The sequence below is a fragment of the Otolemur garnettii genome, unplaced genomic scaffold (genome assembly GCF_000181295.1).
Source record: "Otolemur garnettii isolate 467f Iridium unplaced genomic scaffold, OtoGar3 scaffold00230, whole genome shotgun sequence".
In the NCBI taxonomy this organism is placed as follows: domain Eukaryota; kingdom Metazoa; phylum Chordata; class Mammalia; order Primates; family Galagidae; genus Otolemur; species Otolemur garnettii.
This window is the reverse complement of record NW_003852625.1, coordinates 1,903,465-1,917,665: the sequence shown is the minus strand read 5'-3', so window position 1 is coordinate 1,917,665 and position 14,201 is coordinate 1,903,465. Positions and strand designations below refer to the sequence as shown.

At 39.4% G+C, this 14,201-nt stretch overlaps 1 protein-coding gene across 1 annotated transcript in view; it reads right to left on the bottom strand.

The window, feature by feature from the left end:
- The window catches only part of PLS3 (plastin 3), a 109,281-nt gene that overhangs the window by 2,420 nt on the left and 92,660 nt on the right, over positions 1–14,201 (bottom strand). The window contains exons 10-16 of the mRNA XM_023508204.1: positions 12,763–12,858; positions 10,567–10,762; positions 8,882–8,960; positions 7,977–8,091; positions 2,729–2,862; positions 1,730–1,853; positions 757–881 (exon numbers count right to left, since the gene is read on the bottom strand). Coding sequence (XP_023363972.1) covers positions 757–881; positions 1,730–1,853; positions 2,729–2,862; positions 7,977–8,091; positions 8,882–8,960; positions 10,567–10,762; positions 12,763–12,858 — 869 coding nt within the window. The remainder of the gene's footprint in view (positions 1–756; positions 882–1,729; positions 1,854–2,728; positions 2,863–7,976; positions 8,092–8,881; positions 8,961–10,566; positions 10,763–12,762; positions 12,859–14,201) is intronic.

The window sequence follows — 14,201 nt, the reverse complement described above, 5'->3', positions numbered from 1 at the left end:
TGGCAGGTGCCTGTAGTCCCAGCTACTTGGGAGGCTGAGGCAAGAGAATTGCTTAAGCCCAAGAGCTTGAGGTTGCTGAGCTGTGACACCACAGCACGCTACTGAGGGTGACACAGTGAGATTCTGTCTCAAAAAAAAAAAAAATACGTTCTAAAATAAAAGAAACTTTCAAGGCATGGACTTCTGTTGAGGGGTAGTAAGAATCCTGTCACGTTGGGGACCCAGGAAGATAAACAACATGTAGTAAGAATGATCTATGTGCAGTAAAAGAGACGTAAGTGGATATAGTGTGTTTAAAAAAAGAGTGAGGCAGACAGATGAACACTCTAAGGCAGTGGTTCTCAACCCTCCTAATGCTGGAACCCTTTAATACAGTTCCCGTGGGTCGAGACCCACAGGTTGAGAACTGCTGCTTTAAGATATGACTATCCTTAATTCATTTTTCCTTGTTGTAAATTTGTACCAGATTTGAATGAAAATATACACTGTATTATTTCTGTAATGCACTAAAGCAATAACGGATTGAGCACCTGGTGAGCTAGGCACAATGCTAGGTCTTATACATTTTTTCAGTTAACCTTTACAAAACCTCTGAGGTAAATATTATTGCCCCTAATTTACAGATGAGGTATTTGAGGTTCAAAGAGGCTTCCCCCAGGTGATAGCCCTCCTAAGTGGCAGACCCTAAATTAGAATTCAGATCTGCCCAGCTGCACAGCCTGTGTTCTTTCCACAATATTATGTAGTCTCCCTTACTTGGCATTATTGTGCTTGTCATCTTCTGTTAGATTACCACTCTTAACAAGGTCATAGTTTATGCAGCCTGGCTGGATGGCATCAATTAAATCCACAACTGCCAAACTGGAGCTGATCGTCTTGTCCTAGTATAAAAGGAAAACAAATCTGTGAATTCGAATATGTACAAATTAACATGTGTTTACTTTGTATACAAAGCGACCAAAACAAAGCCTCTATGTTAACCAGTTTGATGAAAATATTTCAAATTGCATATAAAACCAGCACACTGTACCCCATGACTTGATTAATGTACACAGCTATGATTTAATAAAAAAAAAAAAAAGAGAGAGAGAGAGAGAATCTTGTGGCTCATGCCTGTAATCCCTGCACTCTGGGAGGCCGAGGTGGGTGGATTGCCTGAGTTCACAGATTCCAGACCAGGCATTGTGGCAGGCGCCTGTAGTCCCAGCTACTTGGGAGGCTGAGGCAAGAAGAGAATTGGTTGAGCCCAGGAGTTTGAAGTTGCTATTGAGCTATGACACCACAGCACTCCAGTGAGGGCAAGAAAATGAGACTCTGTCTCAAAAAAAAAAAAAAAAAAAAAAAAAAAAAGGCTCGGCGCCTGTGGCTCAAGCGGCTAAGGCGCCAGCCACATACACCTAAGGTGGCGGGTTTGAATCCCCAGCCCGGGCCCGCCAAACAACAATGATGGCTGCAACCAAAAAAAAAATGGCCAGGCGTTGTGGCGGGCGCCTGTGGTCCCAGCTACTTGGGAAGTGGAGGCAGGAGACTCGCTTGAGCCCAGGAGTTGGAGGTTACTGTGAGTGTGATGCCATGGCACTCTACCCAGGGGGATAGCTTGAGGCTCCGTCTCAAAAAAAAACAAACAAAAAACAAAAAAAAAAAAAAAACAAAGGTTGTCCCTCCAAGTGATAAATATCATGTATTATCTAGCCATAATAATACTTAACAGTCAAATATGAATTCTGACCTTAAAGCTCTGAATGGAAGTGGATTTTCCGGCTTCACTCAATGTTCTGTTCACCCAGTTCACAATGATGTCATCATTAGCTTTCTGACCTTCTCCCAGATCCTCCAGGACATTGAGTGTGTATCTAAGAGAAACAGCCAAGAAAAGTTCACACAGTCTACTTTATCAGAAAAAAACGCAAGGCCAGGCATGGTGGCTCATGGCTATAATCCCAGCACTGTGGTAGGCTGAAGAGGGTGAACGGCCTGAGCTCAGGAGTTGGAGACCAGCCTGAGCAACAGTAAGATCCCATCTCTACTAAAAACAGAAAAACAAGCTAGGCATGATGGTGCACTCCTATAGTCCCAGCTACTTCCAAGGCACTCTAGCCTAAGGCAACAGAGTGACACTCTGTCTCAAAAAAAGAAAAGAATGCAAATATCAGAAAGAGGCTTTACCTTCCGTGATTTGAAAGACAAAAGATTTTATGAAAAGAGATTCACATTGGGTGAAAAAAAAAAATATTTTGAGGAGAAGTGGCTTGCCAATGATTTACCCTTTGAAATGGTGGGAAGATGTAAGGGCGCTTTCATGAGCAAACCGAGCAATGGACCGCAGGCACATTTCATTCTTATTGTAACAGTGAGAATGACTTCTAATAAGCTATGCTTTGGCTCGTGGTACCCAGTCATAATGAATGTTTTTAGCACTCTAGTTAAGAGATCTTAATTTTCAAATGGATACATAAGGATGTTCATAATTTTGTTTTTAAAATATTTTTATTCACTGACACTAAATGAGGCTTAATTCTACATGTCAGGCATCCTATTTTTTTAAAAAAGGAAAACTTAAGAGGAAGCACCTCCTACTGAACACCCAATATATATTCATTACTTGAATTCATTTTAGAGTCTAAATATATTTCAAAAGTGCAGTTATTGATGTTGACAAAAGAATAAGGACTGGAATCACAGAGCTGCATTATAGTAAAGCTTAAACGGCTAAAATTATGCATTTTACCTTCTCATCAGCTGCCAGACTAAAGCTAAAGTCAGAGTTGGGTTCCCATCGTTCAGGTCTTGCCCTCCAATGCCAACCAGGGAGAATTTAGCAGGATACTTCCCTAATTCAACAGCATAGTTGCAGTTTTCTAGCTGCAAACACAAAGAGTAAATGGTTAAAGATTTTTACTCATTTAATCCACACACCTGTTGTATAATGCTAGGTATAAGCACACAAAAACAAATAAGACACAGTTGCTGTCTTCAAGAAGCTCCCAGTCAAGAGTTTTTGAAACAGAAGAAACAAATGGAGAATAAGAATAGTCTGTAGGGGGCTAGGTACCCTGGCTCATGCCTGTGATCCTAACACTCTGGGAGGCCAAGGTGTGTGGATTGCCTGAGTTCACAGGTTCGAGACCAGCCTAAGCCAGAGTGACACTTCATCTCTAAAAATAGCCAGGCGTTGTGGCAGCGCCAATAGTCCCACCTACTCAGGAGGCTGACGCAAGAGGATAGCTTGAGTCCCAGACTTTGAGGTTGCTGTGAGCTATGACACCACAACACTCTACCAAGGGCAACAACAAATAAAAAAGAATAGCCTATAGATCTTTCTGCACTGCTGGTGGAAGAAGGAATAGCTCTTTCGCCCTTCACTTCTTTTGTTGAGTTGCTGCTCCTTTGGAATCATGGTGCTGTCACCATGCAAGAGGCCAGTGGGCATTCCCTACCTAGCCCACACTGCCTTTTCCACTGCTCAGCATTGTTCTTATATGCAACTAACAGAAAAGGAAGATGAACAGCATAGTTCATATTGTAGAGGAGTTTAAAGACATGGATGCCCCTTCAGAACTAAAAAATAAGACATCTGATACATTAAGGAATCACCCATTCTTTTGCATTATTTAATCATCATGGTTGAGTACTGTTGCAGCCTTGAGATACATCATATTCTTCAAACCAAGATGCATTGTCCTCTAACACATCATTGAAGTTAGGAAAACTCAAATCACTGCATCATTATACAACAGGACAGGACACAGAGCTGGAATATTGGCGTTTGGGGTATAAAAGCACTCCACACATCAGTATTTATACTGATCTTTCCAACCTAATTAAAAAAAAAAAAAACTATGGTCCTTATTTATACACTGCTAATCAAATCAAAATCATTATTCATGAAATGAATCTTTGGTATTTTACATAGAGAATTTTTTTTCATTTAAAACGAATTTATGGGGGTGGTGCCTGTGGCTCAAAGGAGTAGGGCGCCGGCCCCATATGCCAGAGGTGGTGGGTTCAAACCCAGCCCTGACCAAAAACTACAAAAAAAAATAAAATAAAATAAAACAAATTTATGTCTTTTGTAAAAGCCACTGTTTTGAACATCTTTCCTTAGAAAATGTTGGTTTTGTGATTATTTTCTTAGATGTCTTTCCTTTTGCCCTACGGTTTTTGGAATCTTTTATACTACGTGACTACTGCATTTTGCATCGTGAACTGTACCAAAGTGGTCTTTACTTCTCAACGTATGGATTTCCCTAATGAGACCAAAATGTTGACTTAGCAGTTTTTCTTTTTTTTTTTAATTTTGAGACAGAGTCTCATTTCGTCACTCTTGGTAGAGTGCTGTGGTGTCGTAGTTCACAGCAACCTCAAACTCTCAGGCTCAAGAGATCCTCTTACGCCAGGTGCAATAGCTCATGCCTGTAATCCCAGCACTCTGGGAGGCTGAGGTGGGTGTGTTGCCTGAGCTCATGAGGTGACATCAGCCTGAGCTAGAGCGAGACCTGTCTTTAAAAAATATATACAGGCATTGTGGCAGGCACCTGTAGTCCCAGTTACTTGGGAAGCTGATGCAAAAGAATTGCATGAGCCCAAGAGTTTGAGGTTGCTGTGAGCTATGACACCACAGCACTCTAAAGAGGGTGACAACGTGAGACTCTCTGTCTCACAAAAAAAAAAGAGATCCTCTTAACTCAGCCTCCCAAGTAGCTGGGACTATAGGTGACGGCCCCAACCCCCAGCTATTTTTAGAAATGGGGTCTCGTTCTTGCTCAGGCTGGTCTTGAACTTGTGACCTCAAGCAATCCTAGCCTCCCAGAGTGCTAGGATTATTGGAGTGAGCCAGCAAGCCCAGCCCCTTATCAGTTTTTCTTGTGTCCCCTAAACAGTAGCTCTGCATCACATAAACTGAAAACTTGCCAGCTTCTCACCCTACCCCACTCCTATATAAATTCTAACATCAGCCATCTTGTTTTAATACTTCTGAGGTTCTATGTATAGTGAGCAATTTTGTGTCAGAAATTCTAGGTCATAACAAATATATTTAACAAGCTCAACTTGATATAAAGCTACATGTGTTCTCTTCATTGATATGTAAAAATTTTCCCTAAATGATTATGTACTATAAAAATAGTGGGAAATAAACCAAAAAGACCATTTTTTATTTTATTATCCTGCCTATGTAAAAGAATAATCATTGAGAAAAACTGATTACTTATCTGTCATTAATTAGTATCAAGTTATTCAAAGTCTCTGTTAGTTTCTTTCACAGTGAACTAGTGAATCAGTGAAAATAAGGAAACTTCTCATTTATCTAAAGACAGACTTCAAAGGAACTGGGACAAATATGTTCTAAATATTTGGAACTAATTGGTATCTTTTATCTTTTAGAAAATTAATGTCATTTAGGAAATTGGTAGTGCTTATTTGTAGCAGGCTTAGTTTCCCATCTTCACTTTATGTTACCGAAGGTGAGGATGAGGATACAGAGTTGAATTTTTTTGGAAACAGTAATTTTACTTTTAGGGAGATTTGGCTAGTTCTATGAGCTGAAAGTGGTAGGTAGCTCAACGTCAGAAAACATTGCTTTTGGAGAATTGGTATAAAAACATTGCTTTTGTCCAATTGTAAAGGTGTAAAGGAAATAAGCATATGCAGGTTTGAAAAGGAAATGTGCCTTCGGCAAGAGTCATGAAATGCCCTTTACACCTACTTGAACTTGATGGCACCTGTGAGAGATAAACAAACCTCGGCTCTTCTATTCTGCCTGGTGACACATAGCCCCACAGCACAAGATTGGTTTGTCATTGGGTTTTTACTGTTGTTTAGTTTACTTCTGTTTTGCCAACACAGTTTGTCTGTGGAACATTGACTATGGTCTCTAGTTATGGAACACTAACCATGGTCTCTAGCACTATGCTGTCTCCATGATAGCAAAGCTTGATCAAAGTATTTCAAATTGTATATGAAAACACTACACTGTACCCCATGTTTGCATTAACGTATACAGCTATCATTTAATAAAAAATAAATAAAATGACTTAGAAACGAGTTAAACATGTGAAATCAGGGGTTAAAATGGTGACGACTAAAATACATGTGAGAAACAAGCCCCTTCCATCAGGCTTGTCTACCATTTCCTCAGGTATGACTTGATTGGAAAGAGCCTCTTGTTTGCTTTTTGAGGGATTGTCCTCCTTTCCTGGTATGTTTTTGTAACAATGTTACAATGAGCTGTAATTTATATACCTTAAAATTCACTCAATTAAAAGGGTACAATTCGATGGTTTTTACAATATTCACTAAGTTGTGCAATCCTGACCACAGTTTTAGAACATTTCATTACACAGAAAAGCCCCTTAACCCTTAGCAGTCTCCTCTTCTTTCCTCCCAATGGGCTCCAGGCCCTGGGAACCACTAATCTATTATACATTATCTCTGTAGGTTTGCCAAATGTAATCACTTCATATAAACAGAATTCTATAATATCTGGTCTTTTGTGATTTGCTTCCTAAGTAGGTTTTCTATGTGGAGTGAGAGATTTTTCTTCTCATCTAGAGAACGCTTATTGCTGTGAAAGGGAGTGGTTGGTAAAATTAGACTTAAGGAGGGAGAGCCAAAATACCCAAGAGGTTTCTCAGTTAATCTTATTCTGAATAATTTTTCCTCAAATCCAAACATTAATGATGCACTACTACTTATAACATTTTGGCTAAGCCAGAGATGTGGTGGCTTGAACCTGTGATCCCAGCTATTCTAGAAACTGAGGTGGGAGGATCACTTGAGGCCAGGAGCATGAGATCTGCTTGGGCAACATAGGGGGACTCCATCTCTAAAAAAAAAAAAAAGAAAGAAAAAGGCTAACCTCTAGAATGGTTAATGAAATCTTTGCCTGCTTGGTCAGGAAAGAAAGTCCTGCTGAAAATTTTTTGGTAAGTAATTAACATGGTAGTTGTCAAGTGTATCTACCTTTGCTACCTGCTTGTGTATCAGGTTAATTCACTGTTTTTTTTTGTTTTTTGGCTGGGGCTGAGTTTGAACCTGCCATCTCCAGCATATGGGGCTGGCACCCTACTCCTTTGAGCCACAGGCACTGCCCAAATTTAATGTTTTTTAATTGACTCCAGTGAATTTCTGCTATTTTTTCAAGTTTGTGTCAAGTACAGAATTTTATTTGCAGTACTATGAAGTCCATTACTGCCTCGGGTAGTTCAAAAATATAAGTGATGTGAGCTAGTTAACACTGTAGTTGTCTATCATTTCAGTGACATTTAGGAGTATGTACAAATCAGAGCTCTCTAAAATATGGAGGGGACTCACTTTTAACCAAGGAACTAGCCAAATACTGGGCTAATGGCCCAGCTGCAGAAAATGCAGATCAGTGAATTATCAGTACTATTATGCGCTGTTCCTCCCCAGTGAGTGTTTCTTAAGTATTATGGCTTTTTTGAGTGGCATGACAGCACCTTCCTGGTTGTATGTGGCCTGTTTCCTTGACGTACTGAATAGTGTTGTTTGCTGTGAGCACTGATGCCTGTAACACAAAGCTAGACACATTTTTTTTTTTTTTGAGACAGAGCCTCAAGCTGTCCCCCTGGGTAGAGTTCTGTGGCATTACAGCTCACAGCAACCTCCAACTCCTGGGCTCAAGCGAGTCTCCTGCCTCCGCCTCCCAAGTAGCTGGGACCACAGGCGCCCGCCACAACGCCTGGCTATTTTTTTTTTTTTTTGGTTGCAGCCGTCATTGTTGTTTTGGCGGGTCCAGGCTGGGGATTCGAACCCGCCACCTTAAGTGTACATGGCTGGCGCCTTAACCGGTTGAGCTATAGGCGCCGAGCCAAGCTAGACACATTTTTGAGGGATACATTTCTTCTCTAAATGACCTTGCTCTGTCCAATAAATAAATGATTGTCTCAAAAAAAAAAAAGAAAGAAAAGAAAAAAGAATAGTCTGTAACAAAGATACATAGTAACTTAATTACCAACCTTTTTCATGTTGGCTCCAAGTTTCGGGTAGGGAGGTTTATTAACCTTACTCCAGTCAACAGGAACTTTAATTCGTTCATATAACTGTAAGATTACCAGGGCATCTTGCAGGTCACTAATGATTTAAAAAAAAACTTAATCAGTGTTTTCTGACAATTGGGCCTTTATTTTCCTTAAAAACATTAATACTAGACTGTCCAACAAGATATATAAAATAATAAATAATACCCAAGACTCATATTTTCTATCAGTCTATGCTGAAAATAGAGCAAAGACCATCTGATTCACTTAAAAGTATTTACTGAGAGCTTAAAGAGTGAGGCACTGTCCTAAAGGCTGGCACATGAGACAAAAATCCTTGTCCTCACATTAGAGTGAACAACATAGACAATAAATAAGTACATGGATAAGTAGATAATGTAATTTTGGTTGTATATAAGTGCTATGAAGAAAAACAGGGACTAGGGAGGGTTGGGATTAACAAGTAACAAGGAGGTAGTATTCAGGAAATCTTGGAATCAATGACAGGAAGACAATAAGGGTATGAGCCATTACATGTGGGCAAAAACATTCTAGACTGAGAGAAAGAACAGTGAGCCAAAGGCACGGAGACATCACAGATGTCTACTTAAAGGGTTCCCTGGTCTCTGTTTCAAAACATAAAGTATCTGCTCTGTAGGGTTCTGAAAGGACATTTATACATTCACTCACTTACAGTTAATGATTATGTAAAGAAATAAAGAGCTTTTGTATATTTGGGAAATGATGCAAATCACTACTCAACATTTTCCGATATAATTAATTGCTACAAACTAAGGTTTAGCAAATCTTTAGAGCTGTCATTATTTGTGTAGCATCCATTCATGATGTTCATAACTGTTTACAATAGCAGTAGGAAGGCTTACGCGTAGAGATGGTTCACGTGGGGATTAACACCAAGAGAGTTCATCCAGTTACGGAAGGTTCTTTCTTCACGAGTTTCTCCTATTAAGAATATTCACAAAATTCATTCATTCATTAAACACCTTGTATACTGTGCCAAGCCATGTATTACTTTATCTGCTTTCTTCAGATCTAGTTTTCCCCAATACAATTTCCAAGCATTCTCTCTAAATACATCCTCTCTAGATATATAAATATTTTTTAAACTTGTTTATTTTAAAATCAAAGAATACAACTTTAGGCAGTACCCATAGCTCAGTGGGTAGGGTGCCAGCCATATACACTGAGGATGGCAGGTTCGAACCCAGCCAGGGCCAGCTAAAACAACAACTACTACAACAACAACAAAAAAAAATAGCCGGGTGTTGTGGTGGGCGCCTGTAGTCCCAGATACTTGAGAGGCTGAGACAAGAGAATCACTTGAGCCCAAGAGTTTGAGGTTGCTGTGAGCTGTAACACCACGGCATTCTACCCAGGGCAACAGCTTGAGACTCTGTCTCAAAAAAAAAAAAAGAATGCTACTTTATTGTAATCGGTTACACAATTCGGAGGTTTATGAACCTTTCATAATCTTTTCTAATGTTTCTCCAACATCTCCTCAATGTGAATGCCTCATAGTAACCGCTCTTATCAGTTTAGTTTATATTTTAAAACTCTGCTATCACCATATCAACCTATACTTATGTGAATTTGTTTTTCCTCTGCTCATTTTAAAATACTACACTACACATAATTACTACTTTTACCTATGTTAAAATAACAAATTTCTCAAAACTTCAAAGGCATACAATTTAAAGATTTTAAAAGTAATGCCAGTAGATACCTAATGAACTACTATTAGCATTTATTAATTTTTATATACTATACTTCACCCATATATAATCTGGAAAAGGTACACTCTGCCTTTCTCAAACTTAAACAAATAATTACCATATGTCATCATCTCAGTTTTGAAAAGGCAAGGGTGAGAGAAGCTGGGACTAGTTCTAGTTAAGTCTGACTGTGGGCTCGGCGCCTATAGCTCAACCGGCTAAGGTGCTAGCCATGTACACCTAAGGTGGCGGGTTCAAATCCCCAGCCCGGACCCGCCAAACAACAATGACGGCTGCAACCAAAAAATAGCCGGGCGTTGTGGTGGGCGCCTGTGGTCCCAGCTACTTGGGAGGCGGAGGCAGGAGACTCGCTTGAGCCCAGGAGTTGGAGGTTGCTGTGAGCTGTAATGCCATGGCACTCTACCCAGGGGGACAGCTTGAGGCTCTGTCTCAAAAAAAAAAAAAAAAAAAAAAAAAAAGTCTGACTGTGGAAGAATGAAACTACCAAATACTATAAATTTATAGGTTAAATTAAATGCACATATTCATTTTTCTGGTGAGAAATTCAAAAAGTAGTCTCATCCAAAATATGAAAACAAAACATTGGTTTACTAAGTGGCTTTATATTAAGTGACCCTGGATTACTTTATCAACTCAAGTTCACTTATAACATACCTCTCTGACAATTTCTACTCAGTGCTTACATCTACTTCTAGCAGATATTTGCTCCAAAAAAGTAGGTAAAGAAACTCATTAAGTCAAAATTCTAAAATCCCTGTGTATGTATTTCTACTCTACAGCCCCACAACTTTAGAATTTGAGAAGCTTTCAGTTACCTTCTAATAAAGTCCAGTCAATATCCTGGTTCTCTGGCTTAGTTAATGCTGGGTATTTATTAAACAGGTTAGCCACGAAGGCTAAGTTGAGTTTGGGGTTTCCACTGACAACATCAGCAGGAGTGACAAACTGTCTGCAACCTAATTTATCTGCTTGTTGAAGCATGCTCTCAGCTCTCTTCAAATCATCTGTTTCCTGTTGAAGTAAAATAAGAGTCCATTTTCCAAACGCCATACTAAAAATATAGAAATTTTCCCTACAATCATAGTCAGGGTATACAATTCTACTTTCTTTCAGCCAACATGTGATACTTATTACAAAACTGTTTTGAACACAAAAAGAAAAAAATAAGTTGGCTCTGCTGGAATGTAGTACCTTTAAAATACCCTAGATGGCGCAAGATCATATTGCTAACTACTGAGTACCTTTAACCCAATGGAGATTACAAATCTCCCAGGCCAAAAGAAAATGCAGTTAAGAAAAAAGTTAACTTGCACTGTAGGAGGCCTAGGTGCGAGGTTAGCTCAAGGCTCAGGAGTTGGGAGACCAGCCTGAGCAAGAGTGAGACCACGTCTCCACCAAAAATAGAAAAATCAGTCCGGCGCTGGCTTGCGCCTGTAGCCCCCACTACCAGGAGGCTGCAACAGGAGGATCACTTGAATCCAAGGAGTTTGAGGTTGCTGTGAACTAGGCTGACACCAGAGCACTGTAGCCTGGAACAACGGAGTGAGATGCTATCTCAAGAAAAAAAAGTTAAATTGGAAATAAAAAAAAATATTAAAACTGCTTAGATTTCAAAACTAGTCCCTAAAGAAGGTTTAAGGCTGAAAAAGATGGACGCTGAATAACACAGGGAAAGCATGAGCAAAGGTCCAGAAATAAAGCGCTTGTTTGGAGAAGACTGAGGCACCTGGGTGGTGATGGGAAGGGTGGCTTGGGGGTTACAGATTTGTAAGTAACACTGGCTAGGAGAGACAGAGCAAGATTGTGGAGGGCTTTAAATGCTAAGCAGAGCCTTTTAACCTGATTCTGCACTCAACTGTCAATCCTTGATGGATTTTGAAGAGGGCAGAGACAAACAAGTGTTTTCAGATCAATCAGGAAGGATTGACTGCAGAAGACCAGTATCAGAATCAGAATAGTATACGAGTGCCATTTACCCAAGCATAATACCACCTGGCTAGCCATCCCAGAGAGCTCCCTTAATGCACAGGATGGCCCCTCATCCCTACCAACGGTGATCTGAAAAGTTTTCCATTTAACATACAGACAAAAATATAAGCACACACAGCCAGTTACAAATTGCATTTGGGTAAGGACAGTGTAAAATGGCTTAGCCGATGTAATCCACTCAAATCCACTGCATAATAGGCTAGATATGTGGATTCCACTAAATAGTATGATTACATTTTATAGCTAATGGGTAGAAAGAACCACAGAATCCTAGAAACTTGGGGCTAAATAGTCCAGGCCAACTCCTTACTCTACAGATTAAAAAAATGGGATCAAATTTGGGGAAGAAACTCGTCCAAGGTCACCAAACAAATTTGTAACACAATCTAGTAACCTGGCCCCTGACAGTAATTCCCCACAATTGGATTTCATGGATCAGGATTTTGTAACATTCACATTACTCTCAGCACAGGAATATTATAGATGTATATGTGAATATATGGTCTTTACATCTACTACTGTGGTTATGGTGTAAATACTTGCAAACCGTTAGTCTCTAGTTCTTATTTCCCTATACTTGCTTTGACTATTTTATGCCATCCACATAACCAATACCATCATAATGACAGAATTCACCAATAAACTTCAATATAAATGAAAGGTAATTTTTAACCTTCAAATTACATATATAGTAATACATTTTTAAATGATGCTTAAAATTGCCAAAAACACTACATAAGTGTAAAATTCTTGTATTTATAATAAATTAACCTGAGCAACATAATGAGACCCCATTCTACAAAAAATTCAAAACGCAGCTGGGTGTGGGTCATGCATGCTTATAGTCCCTGCTACTTGGTTAGCACGGGAGTTTGAGGTTGCAGTGAATAATGATGATGCCACTGCACTCTAGCCCAGGCAATAGAGTAAGATGCTGTCACAAAACAAAACAAAAAACAACAAAACAGAAACTGACAATAATTTTCCAAGACTGTAGAATTCAAAAGAGTACCTATACTTACATTGAAACCTGACATGCTAATATCTATCCGTGGTTCACCTTCCTTTTGTCCTTTTGGTGCAATTTGATTGAGGAGATGGAAATAGGCTTTGGAATCCTACAAATGAATTGAAAATGTCAGTGAGATCACATTTACAAAGAATGAATGTATCCTATTGTCCCATGTTTGGATGGCTACTTGCATTTGATTTTGTGAAAATATATGGCATAAAGCTCTGTCTTCTCATTTAACTGGTCTTTCCTCAGAAAAGTCCCTCTATCTGGCCTTATATCTGTCTCACATATGAATGATTGGATGCTGACACGACTTTACAATTTACTGAAGCCATCAATACAATAATGCTAATAAACATGTATTAGTTCTGTACCTTCACTGAGTTACTGAAGTCAATAAGCTTGAAAGGCAAAACAAACATTAAAAAAAGTAGGAGGGCAAAAATCCAGGAAGCATAGGGAAAGAGAAAATAAACAGGTTATATCATTACAAAGCACAATATATACACCATACCCTATGGAAAAGAAATTAGCTATGTTAAAGACATATTAATATTCAATTTAAATGACAAAATCTTAAAACAGTTAACACTTCAGTTGCTAAAATAACATTTAACCCTTTATAATCTGAATATACTTATCAAAACAAGCTTTAATTTTTTTGTTTTAAGACTCTGGACACACAGAGAATATTGTCTACTTGGAATCTCAATATAAAACAGAGTGGAGTTGCTCATACTGGAGTTGAGATGGGTGAATCCATGCTGTGTGGACAACGCCACAGAACGCAGTTTAAAAACCAGTGTATTAGCACACTTATTAAGAGTCTTCACATATACATCAAGTAAATGCCTGCCTCTCTGGAATACTAGAGGACAGGAACTTGAGTCACCATTCCTTAATCCTGCCATATCTGAAGACCACCTACCTAGCACTATTTATTACTGGGCCTTGAAATTCCAAATAGGCTATATAAAAGTGTTTCCAATAGACAGCTCCACAGACTGTGCATCCTGATCTCTTGGGAAGTTGCTCAATATGTGAGTCACTGGATCCAAATATGAATCTCTGGAACTGCCTAGAAAAATTAATCTTAAACAGCTACCCCAGTGACTATAAAACCTGGTGCCATAAATGATTCTAATGGAGAGAATCAGAAAAGCTGTTTTAGGCCAGGTGCAGCATCTCACCCCTGTAATCCCAGGACTCTGGGAGCTCGAGGTAGAGGGATTCCTTCAGTTTAGGAATTTGAGACAAGCTTGAGCAAAAGTGAGACCCTATGAGCAAAAGTGAGACCCTAATTTTTCTATTTTAGAAATATCTGGCTCGGCGCCTGTGGATCAAGCGGCCAAGGCGCCAGCCACATACACCTAAGGTGGCGGGTTGGAATCCCCAGCCCGGGCCCGCCAAACAACAATGATGGCTGCAACCAAAAAATGGCCAGGG